We start from the raw sequence: 22,138 nt of genomic DNA on the forward strand, positions 1-22,138 counted from the left end.
ATTGTAGCTATTCTTCCTGTGGGCTTTTCAACAACTTAACAGGGCGACAACTAGACCCACAGGACAGGAATACATATACAAACCACACATTGTCCATAAGATTCACACATGATTAGAGATAAGGCAACTTGAGGTCATATGGGAAGGATATCTAAATCAGTTCAGTTCAGGTCTAAATAACATTTTGAAACTATTTCATGTCCTAGATATTCTGTACAAAAAAAAAAAAACTTTTCTTTTGAGCATTTCTTCTGGGCTTTGGTAGTCTCATAGTTTGGGATTTTGATGAACCTGTTTGACAGCCATATCGCTACCGAATGAGTCTCTACCAGGTTCCACGGGTAGGTAGTAACGGAAAGCCATGGCCATGGATTTAAAAATCTCATCACCATAAGGCACGGTAGTCTTGGAAATCAATCTATATCAAGCACTGTTCATGCTAATGCTTTTCAAAGAGTGGTCTATGTTCACTCAGGCACTAATTTTGGCATACTTCATGAGGTTATATCACATTTTTTGCTTAAAATCGCTCCTCTAATCTAAAATCAAAATATAGAATTCAAGTTCTTTATAAAACGTCGTAAAATCTTTGTTGCTGCCATCTACTCCACACCAGGAAAGAAGTAGAGAGGCTTGTGCAGCTTGTACAGAAACTCCGCCTCTTCCTTGCCTCCGTGGTGTGGATAACCTGGGCACGATGCGGTTCGTTTGGACACGTCATTGATCACCTGGAGAAATGAGAAAATAAGACTCTATGACTAAGAAAACGAAATAAAACGTTCAAATGTATACAGTTAAGAGAATTTTTCATCAAGCAGTGACTACTTTTTAAAGGTAAACACACGTTCCTCCAAATTTTCGATAGCTATCTCTTCAACGATGTTCAAATGTATCTGTATCTACATAGCCGGTATAACCTCCCTTCGGCGTAACACACTAGCTTGATATGTATGGAGCAATCAAAATGATGGCAATGATGTTCATAAAAGTGAGCAGGAATCTATCATCTTTTATGTCATATCTGGGTCGTGATAATGTTAGATACGAGTGTGCCGGACTGAATGATAATTTGGTGTATCATATGATCAGGGCCAAACGGGAACAAACTTGAACATAGCCTGTGTTTACACAATCTCTCGCTGGCTTGGGTTAATGACTTCTCCCATGCGGCAGCATCTGTAGGGCCGACCGCTAGGGGCGCGATTTAATCAGGCCAACTTGAACGCACCCAAAGACAAACAAACGAGCAAACCACAAACAGTATCTCCGTTTTCACTGAGGGTTGCGAACTCACTTTTGGCATCATCTCGGTCACACTCTTGTCCTTGGCGTGCTCCATGAAGACCTTGGTGATGGCCTGGATGAACCAGCTGCCATTCTCAATGTTCCGGAAGGACTTATACCCTGGTGGAGAAGGTCACGATAGAGAAGATAATATTACTATCTAGAGTGGAGGTAAAATGTTCTTTTTTGTTGTTGTTGTTGAATTGATTCACGTTGAAAGGATTTGCACCCATGCATACCCTCATTTTCAACTATTTGTTAGTGAGTGATTACCTAGTAGCTGGCACCACAAAGAGCACCCAAGTGGACGCTGCCTGTTTTACGCGCTGTATTTACCTAGTTGTGTGGCGTATCCACAGAGCATTTCAGTTCTGGTCGGCTGAACCTCTGGCCCATCACTCTCATCCTCCGGGAGATGTAGGAAGCTTCTCATCTCGCTCTTAAGGTTGACCTTAACGTCAGGTCCTGGGCCGTCCGCTTCGTCTACAGGCACACCTTTGTCAACCTTTACTGTGATAGAGAAAGGACAACTTTTTTTTATTCTTCGTAGATAACATGTTAGAGAAGGAGACACTGACACTGCCTGTTGGAAGAAGATTTATTTGCTTCTTATTGTTAAGAGAGGCGGGTGTGATGACTTACGAGTTTCCATACTGTGTTTGTGCATGCCTGTTCTTCCCTCTCTCTCTCTTTTTCTGTGTGTGTACATGTCTGTGTGTGTGTGTGTGTGTGTGTGTGTGTGTGCGTGTGTGTGTGTGTGTGCGTCTGTGTGTGTGGTGTGTGTGTGTGGTGTATATGTGTGTTACTGCGTGTATCTGTGTGTCTGTGAGTGTGTGTCACTGTATTTGTGAGTCTGTCTGTGTGTGTGTATGTGTCTGTCTGTGTGTGTGTGTGTGTGTGTGTGTGTGTGTGTGTGTGTGTGTGTGTTTGTCGAGAGACAGGAAGAAAGAAGTATGAAGTATTATAGAAATATCAAGAAACCTACGTCCACGACAAGCTTGAATAAAGAACAGCTTTGGTTTCCCCTTCAGACGAGGGCAGTTCTTGTTGTCAAACATGCTGAAGATGTCGTCCAGCTGCACGGGCACGTCGTCGCTTCCGAAGATGACGCCTTCCTCTCCATGTGACATCAGCACCACGACACAGCAGTCCTTCTGTCTGTGTTCTTTTCGCTGAGAAAATGCGAGGACTTCACCTTTTATTTCCTGGAATGTATGAAAGAAAATATTAACTAAAAGAAAAAGGACGTCCAAGATACAGAGCGGCGTCGGTGAGGCCTAGATTCTAGAGCGTTGGGCTCAGAACCAACAGGTTCCGGGTTCGATACCCGCCTGGCCCGACGTTTGCCTCTTGGAAAAGACACCTTCAGGTGGACTCTAACTGCACTTGGGGCACCGGTGCGGCACTGCGGGGTTCGTAGATGACTCATCGAATTTTAAAGATAAAGAACGAATTTTCTTCCATTTTGTGTATTTTGTTGTCCTCTAAGTCTTATACGTATTACACAAATTATCTAAACTCTTAAAAATCGCGAAAATAACAAAAGAGTGCCGCAGTGAACGAGCTCCGCAGTGCCATACCGGTGCCCCAAGTGCAGTGAGAGTCGACCTTTACAGGCTATCCCTAACATGACGCTTACCTGACCAAAAAAGAAAGTAAAAAACACACGCGCGGTATTAGTTCAAGAGTGTTCCATTATCTGCGCAATCAAAGGCCGTAAGTATAAGTGATAGCATTATAAGGCAGATGGAGGCACTGAAATAGTAATGCATGATAATTCTTGGACACGAATTTCCAACCTGAGCTTTCTTGTCTTCCAGGACGTGTGTTTCAAATGACAGCCCCTGAAAGAGAGATGTGATGTTGCTCAGATCGACGGCAGAACCTCCTCGATAAGGCAGACTTGTGAAGTTCTTATTGTTGAGAATCAAGGCGTAACCGCGTGGCTTGCTGTCCATTCTGTAAGGGTCTTTCTGTAATCATAAATTAGCGGCAGCGACGTTATTTGACATCGCAACCTGTCACTACTGACAAAATTCCAAAAATGCAAAGATGAACTTTGTAACAAATTAATTCTAATTGCTTTGAAACAACATACAACCCAATATCTCAGCAAAAGTATTTTGCTGCAGAGGGGAGGGGAAATCAAAAGATATTGCCGCTTCATTGGCTCCTTTAATTTGTCACTGGTTGCATGATATAGCGACTCCCAAGTACCAAAAAAGAACAATGCATTGTTGTCATCTTCCCCCTATCTGCATGCTGATTTTACAATACAATTGTATGTACATGTTAGCTCATTAATGATTTTAGCTAGATGTTATATTAGATGAAGGTTTCTAGACTATAGCTCTAGACTAGACTGTTACCTCATTCATGATTTTGTCCCAGAATTCCTCATCGCATGTTTTAACCATCACGTTGATTTTGCCGTCGTCCTCGTCAGCTGAAGCTTCCCAGTTTCCTCCAGCCCCAGGTCCAGCGCTGTCCTGGTGATGTGGTTTCGGGTCATCTATAGTTTCAGTATGATGATAAATAAACTTCATCGTGCTCGACAATCGTACATGGCACAATGCATGGCAACGAATAATAAACAACAACAGTAGTACGCGGCTGCATTTAAAGAACAACAAAATGTTATCGATAACACTATTATCTAATAGCACATTCATGTGATCTGCTTTAAATTCGCATTTGGAATGGAGAGAGTGCGAAGGTCAAAATTGATTTTGTTCAATTTGTTTTATCATGTTGCAAGTCATTGTGATTTCGAGTCTGTGGTCATTGTTGTCTACTACAATTTCATCACCCAACTTGCGAGTACTAAATATATATATATATAAAGATAAAAAAAAAGAAATAGGGCATTTAAATTACCTAATGTCGATCCTCCTCTGGGCCCTTCTTCCTGGACTGCGTTGCTTGGTCCGGCACCTTCTGTAAGCAGGAGTTAATACACATGTTTACAATGTATCATATTTATTGTTCTTTCTCCTGCTGTGGTGTCAATATGGTGTTTGATGTTCACGATAAATTGACAAGACATTCTACCCTTTCATCAAAGCTTTAATACATTTAAAACATTTTTCTTTACAGAGACTATAGCTAGAGACTAAAATAAATTCAGTGATCACATAATTGTTTCCTCCAATTTTTACGAATAAGAATACAACAGCAACAGATCAAATGTCATAATAAATGGTTTCACTATACATGAAAGACACGCTACTTTTTTTAGTGCTTAGCAACCAACTGGTTTTAAAAAGGCGTACCTTCCAACGCTTGAGCTGTGTCTCCCTCCTCTATGTTGACGAGGGCCTCCTGCAAAACTTGTAAAGTAGCTTCTCTTCCGTACTTGTTTTTCCACTTCCAGAGTACCTCCCTGCACCTGCGATCTTGGTCAGGTACGTCGCTTTTTATGTTTCTTATTTCGTTCCGGTTGAAGCCGAGTTCCTTTGCCAAACCGTCCCAGTTGTGACTGGCTTCTTTAACGACTGTGTCGAAATGTACGGACACATCAGCTGGAATAAACACAGAAACGTTATCACTGGCATTCTCAACCATTGAAGATCGGTCGACATTCTTTTGTGGTGTTGACTTTGTGTGGAGCTGATTGAAGTATAAACTACCCCGTTATCGACATAATGTTTTGGAGTATTACCATTCATAGCTAGATGTTCTTTATTGTTAGCAATAACTCAATGGCCATGTATGTACAGGTTGTAATACATTATAAATGTTTCTCCATGGAAAATCAATTACCTTTGTTGTGACAACCTGTATTCCTTCACATATCTACGTCTCTATAAGTTTACTCACTTTTGGTTGTTCCTCTGGCACTCTGGCCGAACAGCTGTTGCCTGGATCGTTTTGGTTGTGACATTATATTTCGAGCACCTGGTCAAATGGATAAGGTGTGGTCCCTGAAAAACAGTTATTTGTTAACATCCAAAATATTTTAAAAAAACACCAAGTTTGCGTAACCTACTACTCTCTAAGTAAAGGTTTGTCGTGCTTCCCTTTTTCCTTATGTTTGTCAGGCGGACATGAAGAAAATGTAAAATAGAAAGCCCGACAAAAACGCCAAAAAAACAGCCGGAGACGAACGTCTGCTTGGAGAGTAGTAACCTACACTATCCGTGTGGTCATCAAACCGTAAGCTAAAAATTAATCATTATGTAAAGATGTGTGTGTGTTTTAACTCAAAGGGCATTGTGACGTAGGTTTCGTCTCATTCATAACGATCTTTATTAATCACCAAGAATGCTTGAACTGATTTTGTTCAAGAAGGTAAAATCTGGTCGTGTCTGTACTTATACAATGTCTGTAAGATTAATCCCAGCATCTGCTGTATTTGACAATTTAAGAATTCTCTATCAATTTACGCGGTAATAAACAGGTATGCATTCGGCTTCTTGTAAGAAGGAAGTCCCTGGTAAAGCAGAGATGATTTGTACGTGGCGCTTTACAAGTAATTGTTTTCATGCTTATTCAACCGTGAATTGTTTTTGAAAGTGAAACTAGTTTACACATGGCCTCCCTCGTGTTGATCTAACAATAACACGTACAGCCTAATTCCCCATGAATTTGCCACTAAACTTGATTACGCAATGTATATCACACATACATAACGTAAACTGTTCGCATTACATTCTATCTAACTATTTTTAGAACCGCGAATATTGACAGTGAAACTAGTTTACATAACGTTTTCCTCCTGACATATGGGTGTAACTACTCTCCAGGCTGACTGTTTTTTCGGGCTTTCTGTCCTGTTCTCTTCATGTTCGCCGGTTTGGTCGATCCCTAAAAACATGTAAACAACAACAGCTGGACCCGGAAATTTGCTTGGAGAGTAACTTAGGTCTTACAACACCGCGTATACGGACGAGTGTTGAACGAATGTTCGACTACACTTTAACATATACATTATGTACACGGCATACGTCCCCACCTTTCTCCTCGAGGTCTTCTTCAGCAATCTGCTTCGCCTCCTTTGCAAATTCCTTCCTGAACTTTCTTTCCCCTTGTCAATCTTAGTCAAAAATGGCGGACTACTCACCTGTCCCGGTATTGTGGGGAATCCCCTGCACGTTAAGTTTCGGTAAGTCCACGAAGGGGTGAGTCAAGAGTTGTATCGGGGTTCATTTCTGTGTCTGACTCGATAGAAAACTGTACCTCTTTTCCTAAACATTATATTTTGATTGAATGCTTTCATTTTCAAACATTACTGAATCATAGAGATCATTTTGAAACAAACAAAAAATGTTACAGTTGACTCCCCATTTGTACCATGGGACGGTCTTGTTGTCTTCGGGTCATGACCTTACAGGTGAGTCGCGGCCTTTGTTCAAGGACAAACAGGCTTGGTGTACCATTACCTGCTACCTGTACATTACTTGCCACCTGTATCAAGTGGGTTCCTGACTGGACTGGGACACGTTGGCGGTGGCGTTCTGTATGATCTCTCATGCATTTTATGACGGTGGGGTGTTTTTTTCAGTGTAGGTTTTATGCTAGTACCGTTGATAGTTTTCAGGTTTCTTTTTCTTCGATGTTTTATTCGGTAAGGGTATCGCGGGCAACACAAGTACACCCGAATTTTGTCCTTATTACAAAGCTTGACAACAAACTGATAACCACATAAAACTATGAATGTTTACACTCTTGCTTAACATAGTACAGCCTACTTCAGCACTGGTCCCCCAGTGCTGAGGTGGCTTTGACCATTGAATCAGCACTGGAATACTAGTGCGGAAGGTGAAGCTTTCGTAGACTTGCCATAGTACAACATGTTGTTCACATGATAGAAAAAGTGAACAGATCTCTATTTGATTAAAGAAATGGGAGACGAAATTTTGCACAACAGCGGTGCATTTATGATTCAACAAGCTTAAGCAGATACTTACGTGAAATTCAAAGAAAGGTGGCGCTGTTCAGAGAAAGTATCAACCACAGGGTATCCTGTTCTTGTGTACTCTCTATCTTTGAAAATAGTATTCTTCTACAGACTTACGTGAAATAAAGGAGGTAAAGTTAGATATCAACTAACGGGTTACCTCGTGGCGTAACAGCTGAAGATGTCCCAGAAAACAAGGCAATCATTCAAGGCAACATGGAGAAGGGTAAATTCAACTTCACTCCCCGGAAGTACGGCACCCAAGAAGATCTGTCCAAGGACATGCAGCAGGCCCATGTCGTTCTGATGCCGTTTCGTGCAGAGCCTTTCGGACTGGTTGGTCTGGAGGCTATCGCTGCAGGGGTGCCAGTCCTGATCTCCCACAAGTCTGGTCTTGCCTGGTTCTTAAGGAGCCAGGATCCTGAGTTCGACCGCCTGATCGTGGAGATCGAAGATGATGACGAAGAGGCTGCTAAAACACTGGCCAAGCGGATCATCAGGATCCTGAAGGATGGAAACAGGGAGTTCCAAGTGGCAAGAAGGCTCAAGGAGAGGCTGCTGGCATCCAGGTACAGGGAAGCGTCACACCGGCAGTTTCTGCAGGCATTTGGCCTTTAGAAATAATAGAAGTTAATTTGCAAGTTAGGTCAAAGTTAGGTCACCAGATCTTTTCCTGGAGCACAGTACTCTTTGTATCCCCCATGTAAAAACTTTGCTGTATACATAATAACATGAGTGTGATTGTGAATGTAATTCTAGGTGCTCTGATTGTTTTATCTGTTAGAAATGTTGAACTAGCTTGGAGGAGGACAACATGCTTTTCCTTACGTAGAAACAGTGTACACATTACATCATGTGCACACTATGATTTCTGGAACTGTAGCATCATCACGTTATGTGCACACTTCCTGTTATATGGTACAATTACAATAATTACAATCACAATTAGCTACCTTAAGGGATGCATAGATATGCTTTTTTTGTGAACAGACTACTTCGACAAATGTTACAGGAAATCACACAGTGCTGTAGGCAATGGAGAATTACCAAATAATGGACTGTTTAGTTCATTGACTGACACTCATATTTCATTGATGTTCTGTACAACATAGAAAGTCGGTAGAGTAGGACATGATTGACCCCAGTCATCAAGTCAGTGTTTGGTGATTGATCAGATTTTTGTACACCATTCTTAAGAGACCATTACTCCTGAAAGAGAACCTGTTGTAGTGATACGCTGTCAACAACCAATGGAGTCAATAAACAATAAATAATCTATTGTTAATTTTAAGTATCCAGGAGTCCAGATAGATAGATACATTGATTAGCATCTTCCTTACTTGATTTAACCAGTCTTGTCAGGTCTGCTTGCTAGTATGCTGTGGACATTTGATGCCTTCTTGTTTGTTCCAACATTAGACTATTTGTTTTTTCTCTGATTAGGATCCAGAGCCCTCTGATGATGGTGTCATTTTATGCTTAGGTCACAATTAAAGAAAGGGCCCTACCGGGCAATACACGGGCTATTTTTTTAGAATAGAAGCCGTGACCTACCCACGAAAATACTAAGAGGTACCCTCGCGGTCCACCGGGACAACTTTATGGCTTCGGAGCCCGGCTGGGGCTACATCCCTGACAGGCACCGGCGTAATTGTGACCGTAGCATTATGCAGGACCATTGTGAAGCAATCAACTTGAAATGAATAAAGGCACTGATTGCGTAATACTGATGAGTCAGTTTTATGTTCCCAACGCACAATTTTACAAATGAATACATACATATATGCTAAAAAGTATAGTTTTCAATTTCTTTCTTGTATGCATTTTGAAGAAGCAGGGCATGCTCGGTAAAGTCTTTTTCTTCTACTGACAAACCAGGGATTTAATCCTCCGTGTGATGTCAGATGTACACCAAAATGGCAAAAAAGACATTAATTTACGCTTTCCAGAATGACATCAAGCCCAGTCCAATTTGTGACGGTCAGATTTTCGGCGACAAATACAGCCGACGCTCGGGCGATTTTGAAATTCGGCGAGATCCAGCCAATCTACAAAGGCGGCCGAATCGGAGTTCGCTTGAATTGTGACATATGCTTTATCACTATCAAAGGGGGTATGTATGGGGGTGGTGGTGGAGCAGACCGTTCATGCAATGGAATTGTTATTTAACTCCACTGCTGTAACCATGTAGTCAGGCCTTTATACTAAGAGCTCACTGCACTGCTTTATGCATTGTGTAACCGTGTCTGCTCAATATTTGTTTGCAACACTATTTCTAATAGAAGTATGTGCCGTGTGTAGTATTAAAGGCACTAGTCGCTGGTTTGTACATGTACGAGGGGCATTCAATAAGTAATGTCCCTGACCCATTTCCCATAGCAGGAGATAAATGAAACTTGGCACAGTTATTAGTCTTTCTCTTCATAGGAACCACCCAAAGTTTTGCATTTCTCCCATCATTTGACGTAGCTCTGGACACCGTTCTTGTAGGACATCCCAGGTTGGTCCTTCTGCCATTGATAACCAGGTTGGTCATCAATGGCAGAAGAGGGACGACCAGGTCTGGGAGCTGTTTCCACAGACTTCCGACCTTGTTTGAATTCAGGATGCCAGCGTCTTACAAGGTCATATGATGGGGCATCATCACCATAAGTTTCTTTCATTTCATCAAAAGTCCCCTTTGGTGTGCGTCCTTTCAAATACAAAAACCGGATCACTGCGCGACACTCAACTTGCTCCATTTCACACCTGGTCCATTTCACACCTGACTCAGTTCAAACACCAGTAAATCAGTAACCACAATTAGTTCAGAGCTGCTTTTTGCAACATAACCCATAGAGATATGACTCATTACACATGCAAAATTTCATTTAGATCAAACAACTGGAAGTGGGTCAGGGGCATTACTTATTGAATGCCCCTCGTAAGGCTCAAAGTATGACATGGGTAGACGAAAGATGTAATATGAAGGTGTATGAACTGAAACTGAAAGAATACAAGAATCGATTAAGTAAATAAATCACTTTACTGAGTTAAAATGTAAAAAACAAATTATCAACATCAACAAAGCGTCAATAATGTATGAAAATCATTGATCAACCGCAAGTAGTATTTACTTTTGCTTCAAATGCTTAGTAATACACTTTTGTGTGCTTTTCCAGAAAAGACCATTAGTTAGTGTAGCTACACAATGGCTTAAAGATAAATGTACTTGAAGTGTAGTCATGATATTGTTTGTACTATTATGTCACTGCCATGTCTCCAATAACGTGAGGTCAATATAAAAGCTTCTCTCACGAAGACTTATCGCGTTCTTTACGATACGGATACATCATATTACATACGTGGTTATTACTGTTAAAAGCAAAGACAAGTAAAAACACCCACTTTGATCCGATTGTAGTTGGTGTGATTCCTATAGAACCATATTCTACACAATAGCCATGTAGCCAAAGCCCAACAGGTAACGTTACCCCATGCCTGTTTGTCCCTGAACAAAGTTCGCTACTCACCTGGAAGGTCATAACCTTAAGACAACAATAGGACCGCACCAAGCTATAAACGACTGGGTGGCGGGGATCAATTTTTTTATTTTCTTTTTAAACAGCCCTGTATTATCAGGTAGTTCTTCAGTAAGAAACTCATTCTTAAAGAGAGCTTAGGAAAAGAGTGTTCTGTTTTTTTCTCGATTTAGAAACAGAACTAAACCCAAGATCAAACACCATATACCGCGCCCCCCTCCCCCATTGTCATGACGGAACTTACGGTGTAGGGGGATTTCCTATTCTAGCGGGACAAGTGAGTCCGCCATATTTGACTTGAGGTGTGAAAATGGCGGAAACTTCTCGTTACGATCTCTTTTTGCGGATCTCGCAAAACCTCAACGACACAGAATGCAGGGATCTTCGCAACTATGTAGGCAACAATCAACTTTTGCCAACTAGAGGTCTCAAGGATATGGACCCGCAAGAAATCTTTGTGAAACTAGAACACGGGGGAAAGTTAAACAAGGGCGACCTCTCACTACTTGTCACCCTTATGACGAAGATAAAAAGAGCGGACTTTGCAAAGGAGGCGAAGAAGATTGCTGCACAGGAGAGGAAAGGTAAGAATAGGTATCAATAAATATTGAACATAATGCTTTAGAATTGGTTTGTACGTGACATTGTTCGACCAGCATCACCCCCTTTAAGTTCAGCTCCGGACGGCGCACACGGTTCAGTTCCAGAGCTCACGGTCCAGCTAAGGCCCGCACTATTCCAGCTTTTAGGAAAATACGGGGACAACATGCAAAATCGTATAGCGCAGTCTTCGGCTAATGCATTTTGTCTGTTCGCCTATCCTCTGACCGAATATGACGGCCCAAGACCCACCAGGTTTTGAGATAACCCCCTACCTCCCGTCTTATACGTATAGTACAAGCCTAATATCAAATTGCAACATTGACGTTTATTCTTTCAATGTTTTATTACAGTATCTAGTGACAGCTTTGAAGAAAAGAGTACAGACGGCGCTGATAGTTCCCAAGAAAGCAGCTCAGATGAGGTTGAGGAGAGTCTTTTCTATAGCATACTCGATACCCATGAAAAAATATTTGACGAGGAAGTCCTTCAAAATCTTGAAAAGTTTAAAAGCGTGCTATCAGATTTTAGGGAACATGTTGATGCTGCCTTGCCCCACCTGAAATGCAAAGCAAAGTTACGAGTTAAGAGGAGAGCCGAACACCTTTTTGGAAAGGTACACAAAACCATATTTTCGATAAAAGAAGTAAAGAAGAAGTATCCCAAGATAGTGAAGTGCTTTAAGCTCTACAGTGCAATCATGAAAGATCTTAAAAAAGGATGTGTGCTCTGTAGTCTTGAGTTTGAGGACACCCAGCATTTGAAGTCATTTCTCAGAGGTTACCGGGATGGGAAGTTGTCAGACACTTTGACACAAGAATTGATTACAGAGAAGATGAAACAAGAAGAAGGACCCGGCCTTTACGTCCACGTAACACTGCTGGTTGCAAGAGACCAAGGGACTGCAAGATCAGGTGAGAAAGCTTAACACATTTTTCCTCGGCCGATTGAGGTAAAATGTATAACGTTACATAGCTTCGATTAGGGACTTTATTTCGGATAGCATGAAAAGCTGGTTGCTCCGAATTAGAATTCACACCTATAGCACGTTCAAGAACCCATTACTGTGTGTGTTTTAATGTAACCTTACAGTCTGATCGTCGGGTTGACATCTTGAAAAGGTAATAGTTACCTGTGATTTGTCAATTGTTCTATAAATATGCTAAATATTAATCGAATGCTAAATGATTAAATCTCAATTAAGGTACAGTCTCTGAATTACATGACCTATACAGACACTTCATGCTAAGGATAAATACCTTCTTTAGTTACTCACTACTCACCTGGAAGGTCATAACCTTAAGACAACAATAGGACCGCACCAAGCTATAAACGGTGGAGGGGGGCAAGTTTGTTATTTTCCTTTTAAACAGTCCTGTAATATCAAGTAATTCTACAGTAATTCTCCAACCAATCACGCACAAATTGATGGCCCCGTTTGTTTTTACGAGTGATCACTTTCTGGTCCAGCTTTTATGCTCAATTATAATAACGATAGTTTACTGATTGCTGTTCCAATCCCCAAATACATTGCAGCGCTGAATTGCATATTCAGGCATTAAAACAAGTACACATGTACATTTCTATAACGTTTTCCATCCACCTAATACAGACAGTGAACCGATGGTAACAGATCGTTTGCCAGAAGATGAAGAGATGCAGGAGAACATCCATACTTCAGATTCAGCCACCCAAGACCAGGAAGCATCAGGTGATGTGTATGGATTATGAGATTGGACAAAAGAAATGATGTCATAATTTGCTAATCTCCAAGCAGATCCTACGGTATCTTAAGATAGTATCAAAAGTTGCCAGCGCTCTAGAGGAGTGAGACAGGCCTAGGAGTGTGTTTGGCTACCGGTGGCTGATAACTCGACTGATAACTGGCCGACTGTACTCCTTAGCCAGCTTTGATACTATCTTATGCCACTGGTAAATCTGCCTGGAGATTAAGAAATTGCATTATCCAATAATATACCAGGGTTACATATTTGATTTGTATGATTTTCTTTGTAATTATTTTTTTCTGAAACTACAAGTATACGTATAAAGGTACAAGTATTATGTAATTTGCTCATTGATCATGTCAATGCAGTTTTCATTTGCAACGAAAGAGTTGTGTGAAACGTTTCCACAGCCGATACACTGCATAGATAGAAAATCTAAGAAATGAAACGAGGGAATTGTTTTTCAATGGGCAGTTCAGCCGGCAATTTGGGTAGGTCACAATTCATCACCGTGTTGGTTTTGTAAAGTTAACCCCATTCTTTATAATATCGTTTACCAACACAGGTGAACATTCATGCTAAGATTGAATTACATTTTAAGGTATCACGTTTATCGGCTTGCCACCCGACGACGACATTCCCTTCATCCTGAGTAAAGACATAACTGTGAAGGAAGAAATCGGAAAGGGATCTTTCAGCACTGTGTACCTAGCTAACTACAAAGGTAGACAGGTGGCTATTAGGAAGCAGGAATATGAAGACTACCCATGGCGACTCCCGTAAGCGAATTAATTTGTTTGTCGCATGTTTAGCGAAGTTATTTGTGTGCTTTGTTTTGCGCTGTCATTTAGTTGTAGCGTACGGTTCAACTTTTGTGAGCTGAACAGTATTTGTGTGGGCCAGGCCAATTCCACCCTAGCATCTATTTGCAAAACTGTACTTCAGTCAAAACTGTACTTAAGTCACAAGTATACAAAAAATTAGTTGTTGCTACTGGAGACCAGACTGAGCAAATACATGTATATCAAACTGTTAATGGTGACATTATTGTTTTGTGAAATGATGTACAGTGAGCCAGCGAGAGTCCTGCGGGAGAGTGTGCTGGAAGAAGCGGCGATCATGCAGCAGGTACAGGCAGAGAACGTGGTTCGGCTGATCGGAGTGTGTTTAGAACCCGGTAGGCATTACACAATGCTACATTTGTTAATTCAATTTTGATAGATGTATGATGTACAGTCAAACCTGCCCGAGCGACCACCTCTTCTCAGCGACCACCTGGCCATTTCGACCGCTTTTTCTCGGTCCCGATTTTTTTTCCCATTGACGTAAGCATTAAGCGACCTTTTCTCAACGACCACCTGTCCAATGCGACCGCGACCGGCCAAAAATGGGACCTATGAAGACCGCGTCATTTTCAATCTTGATGTTTTTATCGATTTTTGATGATAACTAGCGCGATTTTGTGCCGAAATCGGCCAGTTTGCGTCGATGTTATGTTTAGAATAAAGATGGCGGCGGTCAATGGGTGTGTCAATGTGGCAGTCTACTGTAATATGGGATGAAATTTCGTTGTAAGAAAATCCGAATTTAGTTGTTACAGAAGTTGTTTTTCAAATCTTTATCATTATAAAGTGAACGAGTGTTGAAACGTATATAGCCTCATACTTTTTAAAGAAAGATCTGTGTAGCTCATACCTTTTTAAGAAAGATATGTACATGTCGCATTCCTGCGTCTACAGTCGTCTTAATATTTGTACACTAGCGTTTTAGACCTTAGGGGAACTTTGATGCTGTCAGTTACCATACAAGTCTTTATGAGTCGCTGTGTTCTTGATCGCCGTATCTGAAATAAGTACGGTGTGCCTTTCGAATTCGATGCCTGCGGAGATGCCCGGTACGTCCCGTAGCGTACTTACCCACGGGTGAATGTACAGTACAGTTACTCTACGAGCAGAGGTTAGGCTCCGGCTGTTTTTTAAACGTTTTTTAGTCGTTTTATCGGGCTTTCTATTTTGTATTTTATTTTCAAGAAAAATGACAAAATAGAAAGCCCGATAAAAACGACTAACAAAATGTTTTAAAAAAAGCCGGCGCCTAACCTCTGCTCGGAGAGTACAGTACAGTTGGACAAAAGCACTCACACAGTAGATTGAGTAGACTGTCTTTTTGACCTCCCTGAGTAGAGTTTCTCTGGCGCAGGTAGGAACGTCCTGATCCAATTTGCTCCAATTTCTGTTTATTTACTGTATTAAACTTCACCAGGCTTACTGATGATTATTACTTACGTTTTTGCGTGCGTGTGCGTGTTTTACTTGACATTAAAGACTTCGCTTACTTACTTCTTTGCGTTCGTGTGTTTGCTATTGGCTATCAAACACAACGGAAACCATTTATACTATGCATAGGGCATGTTTTGAGTCGATACTCTTCTCAGCGACCACCTGTCCAAATCGACCGCTTTTTTCCGGTCCCCCGGGTGATCGTCTTGGGCAGGTTTGACCGTACCTGCTAAAACTACCTAACATTTATCATCTCGTAAATAGCAGAAAGTTGTGAAGAGCAAACAATTGAGTAAATTAAAGTTATTAGTCTGATTCTGATTGTTCTCTTGTGGCTGGCATTGTTACATTGGCATTGTGTTTAAAATCACAAATGTCGCAGTGTGTAGCACTCTTACACCTTTCATAACTCTGTATGTCTTACCACAGCAAACTACACGATTGTGATGGAGTACATGCCGGGAGGGTCCCTTCTCAACCTGCTCCTCAGTGACACGCGCTTGGCATGGAAACAGCTGCTGCAGTTCAGCACAGATGCCGCCAGAGGTCTCTGTGCTCTGCATCATCCAAGGAGATACTGCCCACAGAGAGTTCACGGCAACTTGACGACCTCAAAATTTCTCATTGATGCCAACATGCGAGTTAAGGTATGTTTTGGTTCTACCACACTGCATACATAAGTTCTGACTCTATGTAGTTGCTACCTTCCTATCAAACCCCGTTTTGTCTTCACTTAAGTGTTGTACAGTATGAAATATGTCATTGACACACAATCTGGTGTACGCACAGCTTACAGGCTTCTGTAACACGAAGACAACGACATCTGTCACGAGATACTCCAGGTTCCGCAGAGGAAGAAGCACAATTGCTTTCGTTGCGCCGGAGAACCTCAGAGATATCAACGCAGGGCTGACTGTGGCCGCAGAGGTGTTCAGGTAGATGATGTCGGTTTAATGGCGTCCTCGATTTTACGCGTTTCTTTTGCCACACCTGCATTCTTCATTCGTATATTGTTAAAGTTATTCGCCCAAACTTTGCAACGCGATCACCTGCCTTCGTATGAGACTAATTTGAAGTGTTTTTTTTATTATAGTTTCGGCATTGTTCTATGGGAGATAGCAAGCAGGAAGTTGGCACACGAAGGTATATCATTTTTTTCTGTATATTCCATACAAGTACATGACTTTTGTATGGATATGATTTACATTCTTCCCTTTGTGGTATTATTCTGGAACACATCAACGACATATCATGTTGATATATGATGTCCATATTATGACACATTTTTATATCTTTAGCTATAAGATACCAGGAAAACGAGATCTACAAGTTCGTCCTGGAGGAGAGAAGAAAAGAGGACATACCTGCCAACTGTAACAGCTCTCTTGCCGACATTATAGAGAGTTGTAGGCAACTTGAAGAAACAAGGCGACCGACAATGATTGGTAAAGAGCTTTTTTCTACATCTGTTATTGAAAAAATCACATACATAGCAGTGTTCATGCAACACATGTAAAACTCATTCAAACACATATGAACTCATGCAATTTTTTACATGGTAAATAGGAAGTACATGTACTTGAATTGAGAATTGTGTCTTTTCAGAAGGCAAAATTTGTGTTATGAGATCAGCAGTAATGTCATGTATATGTGTGTAAATTCTTTTAAATGCTTTCTTTTCGCTATCCAGCTTTTGTATCAAACATGCCAGCTAACTTATTCATTTTATAATTTCCTTCTTTCATATTTTATTCACAGATGTGGTAAAGCTGCTGGAAGGCGCCCTGCTGACCTGTCCCGATCACCACGATAGGCTTTCCTCATCACCATCAAAGGGGGCATGTATGGGGAGGGAGCAGACCGTTCATGCAATGGGATAGTATTGGAACTCCACATAGAGCACCCACTGCTGTAACCAGTCAGGCGTTGACATTTTGTACTAAGAGCTAACAGCATGGCTTTGTGCATTGTGTAACAGTGCACATGTGTGCTCAAGGGTTTGTTTGTAACAACATTTCTGATAGAAGTATATGCCCGGCCGTGTGTAGAATTAAAGACGCTAGTCTTCGGTTTGTACAAGTACGACAGAAGTATGACATGGGTAGACAATAGATGTAATGCGTAGGTGTATGAACTTAAACACACGATGCAAGAAATGTATAGAATTGGTCAAGGCAATTCATGATTAATCACTTTACTGATGTAACGACTAAATGTGAACGAAGAGTTAACAGTATGTAGTAAGAAACCACTAAAAAGATTACTTACTTTGTTTCCAGTGATTAGATTTTGGTGTGCTCGTTTAGAAAAGACCACAACTTAGAATAATTATACAATAGCATAGATAAATGGTATTCAAAGAAATGCACGTATTTGAAATGTAGTCATGAAATTGTTCATACTGTTAAGTTAATGTCATGTCTCTGAGTTCTTGAGGTCAATATAAAAAGCGTCTTTTTATGGAGGCTTATCATGTTTTCTTAACGATACGGATACATAATGTCCAATGCATACTCAACGTACGTGGTTAGAACTGTTAAAAGCAAAGACAAATAAGAACATCCCCTTTGATTCAGATTGTAGCTGGTGTGATTCCTTATAATGGGACCATATTCTACACAATAACCCAGTAACCACAGCCCAACAGGTAACGTTACCCCAGGCCTGTTTAGCCTTGAACAAAGGTCGCGACTCACCTGGAAGGTGATGACCTTAAGACAACAATAGGACCGCACCAAGCTATAAACGAGAGGGGGGTCAAATTTGTTATATATATTATCAGGTAATTCTACAGTAAGAAATTCATTTGTGCTTAGGGAAAGGGTGTTTAGTTTTTGTCTAAATTTAGAGACAGAACTAAACTCAAGTTCAAACACCATTTATCCCCCTCCCAACCCCCCCCCCCTTGACATGACGGAACTTAAGGTGTAGGGGGATTCTAGCGGGACAGGTGAGTACGCCATATTTGACTGAAGAGTAAGAATGGCTGAAACCTCTCGTTACGATCTCTTTCTGGAGATCTCACAAAACCTTAACAAGACAGAATGCAGGGATCTTCGCACCTTTGTAGGAAGCAATCGACTTTTGCCAGGTAGAGACCTCCAGGATATGGATCCTCAACAGATCTTTGTGAAACTAGAACACAAGGGGAAGTTGAAGACCGGAGACCTCTCACTAGTTGTCGACCTTATGACAAAGATCGAAAGAGACGACTTTGCAAAGGAGGCGAAGCGGATTGCTGCTCAAGAGAGGAAAGGTGGGAATAGATGCCATCTTTAATGTGTAATCGTACTCGTTCGTAAGTTGTGTTGCCACAAGGTAGACCTAAACTAGTCTTATTGTCAACATAACGGTTGAGTAAGCATGGAAAGGATTCGATAAAAGACGAAACGTGCATTTTACGTGTGTATCATGTACATATGTTATGTACATGCAGTATGCTACTGTACGTAACGGTTGGTGTCGCTAGACCAACATTTTTACTCCGCAAAAAAGTGTTTTACAATTCATGAATTTTGCCGACACCAGGAGAATAAAGATGTGGTCTGAGACAAGATCGGGTTTGGCAGGTATAACAATTTATTCCTCGTACGGGAAAACAAACAAATAAGTATAACAAACAGTCTGAGTCACATCAGAGAAACAGTAATACAAATGACGTCACATGATAGTATTTTAGGGGGTAATTCCCATGGGGATAAACAGCATGTTGATCGCGTACTGGGCTATGGACATCCAAATATCATGACATTGTCAGACGTGGGAAAATACAAACAACATTGTTTTCAGGTTAAAGCTCACAAATCTAACCACTTAGCTTACGAAAACAGCATGCAAGCAACACTGCGAAGGAAGCATCGCAGCAAGCTTTAAATAACGAAACAGAGGAACTGCAGAGAACGAAACCTAAAAATTGCAACGAAAACTCAATCGTCCGTTGGGACTAATGGGCTACGAAAACAAAGGCAAAATGAAAGAACAAGGAGTGATATAAGTAAGGCACGGCAGTGTTGAAGTACCATTGGAGGACTAGAAGTAGTGACTAAGCGATACAAATGTTATCTACACAATAGCTGCTCGTCTTACACAGAGTGGATAAGTGGGCAAACTGGACATGGCTGCTGGAGACACTTTAAAGTGAGGCTGAAACATGAACAAAATACAAAATGCTACTCGTACAAAACGGTACTTACTACTCAACAGCACTATACTAAACAAGGAAGTAGGGTGCGTCTTGCGCTAAGGCTAAAGGGAGGGCTACGTAAACAACAATCTTTAACGTCTTAAACCGTTAACAAATTTTACTCTACAAACATAGGGTAATATAAGTACCTACTGCTATACAATGTTATAGGACGCATCTTGCGCTAAGGCTACCATTAAAGCTACGTGAACCAAAAACTTGTGACGCACCTGTCACCAATGCTCTATACTGGGATCAACATACAATCCCAAGATAATCTAGAGTACCTAATGCACCCACCTAAGGTCTAATATAAGACTTGAACGCATCTGAGGACCACCTCCCTAGTGCTCGCAACTGTGTGTCGGGGACACCATTAAGTGATGCATGTGTAGCAGCCCCGATACGGAAAGAGTGAACTGTGAATGCACGTGGATCAAGGTTTAGATAAGTGACGCATTTTCTCAGTGTGTTTGAAAACAGGTCACTGGAAACAGGGCGGCCGTCCCTACGCAGGAAGAGGTAACCTACGCACTTCCCCCGCAGGGCTAAGTATGTGTTCATGTTGGCTACTGGGCAGTACAAACTGCTGGCGTGGGGAGATACGGCGATGGTAGCGGGGCGACTTGGGTTGCCGTGCTTATACGTGCGGAAGGTGACCAATAAAGATGGTGTGTGAGGGGTTGTGTACTGTATGTTAACGTCGGCTAGTTGTAGGGTGTGGTTTGACGAACCCGTGACCGTTACTTCCCCGATGCGTGCCAAGGTGAAATAGCTGAAGAGAAACAGGGCTTTGAAAAGCTGCTGGTCATATGCGTGAGTGATTACTGAAGGTAAGGAGTCAAGTAGGGACTTGAGGATGGAAGGGCTAATCGGTCTCCTCCCGTCTGGGGTTTGGGACTTGCGGGCTGCATGCATGAGTTTTTGTATAAGGAATGATTGCGTGGGGTCAGGGAAGTTCAGCAACTTATGGACAAAGGCGATAGCAGAGAGTTTGGAAGAGATGGATGAGGCAACGAAGCCTTTATTGTGCATGTGCGCTATGAATTGGGAGACGAGAGATGTGGCAACCGGGGGAACGGCCAGGTCCTTTCTGTAGATATCTAAGGTGAATTGGCGAAATGTCTGCCATGCCTGGCGGTAAGCGCGAAGAGTGGAAGGAGCAAGGGAGGACGTTAAGAGGTCTGTCACTGTTCTATTAAGGCCGACGGCTGCAGGTGTGACGGGATCGGCGATGGGTGCGGATCCATATTTGGGTAGGTCTGACGGAAGCGGGCAACCTGCAAGCGAGACAAGGAGTCAGCCATATCATTTTGAGAGCCGGGCACGTGAGTCGCCCGACAGAGAATGTTATGTCTTAAAGACATCAGCACAAAATGGCGCACTAGGGGCATGATTAAGGGGTTTTTTGAGGTTTGACGGTTGATTATATGGACCAGGGCTGCGTTATCAGTGTGTAAGAGAATACTTCTGTTGGACCATTGTTGACCCCAGAGATGTAGGGCAACTACGATAGGGTAGAATTCTAGAATGGTGATGTTACGCGAGCGTAAGGAGGGAGGCCATGCTCCGTAGAACCATGCTGTCCCACAGACCCCACCGTAGCCAAGAGACGCAGCAGCGTCGGTGAAGAGATGTAAAGTCGAATTTGATGCGAAAGCCTCATCTAAGAAAAAGGACCGACCGTTGAAATCGGTCAAGAAGTTGAGCCACATTTGGAGATCTTGGTGGACTTGTAAGGTAAGAGGAATGAGACTGTCGTTTTGATGTCGTGATTTTGTGAGGTCAATAAGGCGGCGCAAGAAGGCGCGCCCCGGACGTACAACTTGGCAGACATGGTTTAAGAGACCAATGAGGGATTGAATTTGTTTCAGGCTTGCACTGCGGCGTGTCAAAAAGGAATGTACCTGTTCGCGGCATTTTTGTAATTTGTCTAAGGGGAGTCTGGCCTCCATCGCTATCGTGTCTAGTTCTATTCCCAAAAATGACATGACGGTGTCAGGTGGGAATGTTTTCTCCTCTGAAAGGGGAACCCCCACATCAAGGCACATGACCTTGAAAGCTATAAGATCATGGTGACACTTTTGGAAGGTTTTGTTGGCGAAAAGGAAATCGTCAAGAATATGTGTGGGAAACTGGATATTGAGTTTGTTACGGGCAATCCATTCTAAGGTTGAACTAAAGGATTCAAAGATAGCGCATGACGTGGAACATCCCATTGGCAAACACCTGTCGAAGTAGAAGTTTCCGTTCCAGTAAAAGCCAAGAAGATGATGGTCGTTGGGATGGACAGGGATTAGACGGAAAGCTGACTCGATATCGGTTTTGGCCAGGAAACAGCCAGGGCCGAGGGTTTTTATGTGCTGAATGGCGTTGTCAATAGTAGCATACGAAACAGAGGACAATTCTGTGGGAATGCCGTCGTTGATTGAAGACCCGGGGGGGTAGGAGAGGTCATGAATGAGTCTAAATTTTCCAGGAGTCTTTTTGGGAACTGCGTATAAAGGGGAAAGACACAGGTTTTCTAGTGGTGGGAATGAAAATGGTCCAGCAACCCGCGTAGACTCAAGTTCTTGTTGTAATTTTTCCGAAATTGGGGCAAAATGTGATGAATTGGCTGGGGAGGGAATGTTAAGGGTCGGTTT

At 42.0% G+C, this 22,138-nt stretch overlaps 3 protein-coding genes across 3 annotated transcripts in view; 2 read left to right on the plus strand and 1 right to left on the minus strand.

The window, feature by feature from the left end:
- Window positions 1–228: 228 nt before the first annotated feature.
- On the minus strand, window positions 229–5,167 carry LOC118409150 (caspase-2-like). Its single transcript, XM_035810019.1, has 9 exons — window positions 5,104–5,167; window positions 4,557–4,805; window positions 4,162–4,221; window positions 3,654–3,796; window positions 3,084–3,257; window positions 2,270–2,489; window positions 1,621–1,794; window positions 1,295–1,404; window positions 229–728 (listed from the first exon to the last, which is right to left on the minus strand). Exons 1-9 carry the CDS (start codon window positions 5,165–5,167, stop codon window positions 603–605), a joined length of 1,320 nt encoding a protein of 439 aa, XP_035665912.1. The 3' UTR covers window positions 229–602.
- A 5,847-nt stretch (window positions 5,168–11,014) lies between these two features.
- LOC118409151 (serine/threonine-protein kinase CTR1-like) lies at window positions 11,015–16,249 on the plus strand. Its single transcript, XM_035810020.1, has 6 exons — window positions 11,015–11,288; window positions 12,917–13,015; window positions 13,633–13,810; window positions 14,102–14,208; window positions 15,740–15,957; window positions 16,100–16,249. Exons 1-6 carry the CDS (start codon window positions 11,015–11,017, stop codon window positions 16,247–16,249), a joined length of 1,026 nt encoding a protein of 341 aa, XP_035665913.1.
- Window positions 16,250–18,247: 1,998 nt separating this feature from the next.
- Window positions 18,248–22,138, plus strand: part of LOC118409152 — a 14,585-nt gene continuing 10,694 nt past the window's right edge. The window contains exon 1 of the mRNA XM_035810021.1: window positions 18,248–18,566. Coding sequence (XP_035665914.1) covers window positions 18,293–18,566 — 274 coding nt within the window. The 5' untranslated portion in view covers window positions 18,248–18,292. The remainder of the gene's footprint in view (window positions 18,567–22,138) is intronic.

This window comes from Branchiostoma floridae, chromosome 2 (genome assembly GCF_000003815.2).
Source record: "Branchiostoma floridae strain S238N-H82 chromosome 2, Bfl_VNyyK, whole genome shotgun sequence".
Taxonomy (NCBI): Eukaryota; Metazoa; Chordata; class Leptocardii; order Amphioxiformes; family Branchiostomatidae; genus Branchiostoma; species Branchiostoma floridae.

Bases quoted from the DNA above. Each gene is read 5' to 3' on its own strand.
- LOC118409151 (XM_035810020.1), top strand. From the start codon at position 11,015: ATGGCGGAAACTTCTCGTTACGATCTCTTTTTGCGGATCTCGCAAAAC. The intron at 11,289-12,916 runs GTAAGAATAGGT...CACCTAATACAG, and splicing joins TGCTGCACAGGAGAGGAAAG to ACAGTGAACCGATGGTAACA. The intron at 15,958-16,099 runs GTATGTTTTGGT...GTGTACGCACAG, and splicing joins ATGCCAACATGCGAGTTAAG to CTTACAGGCTTCTGTAACAC.
- LOC118409150 (XM_035810019.1), bottom strand. From the start codon at position 5,167: ATGTCACAACCAAAACGATCCAGGCAACAGCTGTTCGGCCAGAGTGCC. The intron at 3,797-4,161 runs GTAATTTAAATG...CTGAAACTATAG, and splicing joins CAGAGGAGGATCGACATTAG to ATGACCCGAAACCACATCAC. The intron at 1,405-1,620 runs GTAAATACAGCG...CTTCTCCACCAG, and splicing joins TGGATACGCCACACAACTAG to GGTATAAGTCCTTCCGGAAC.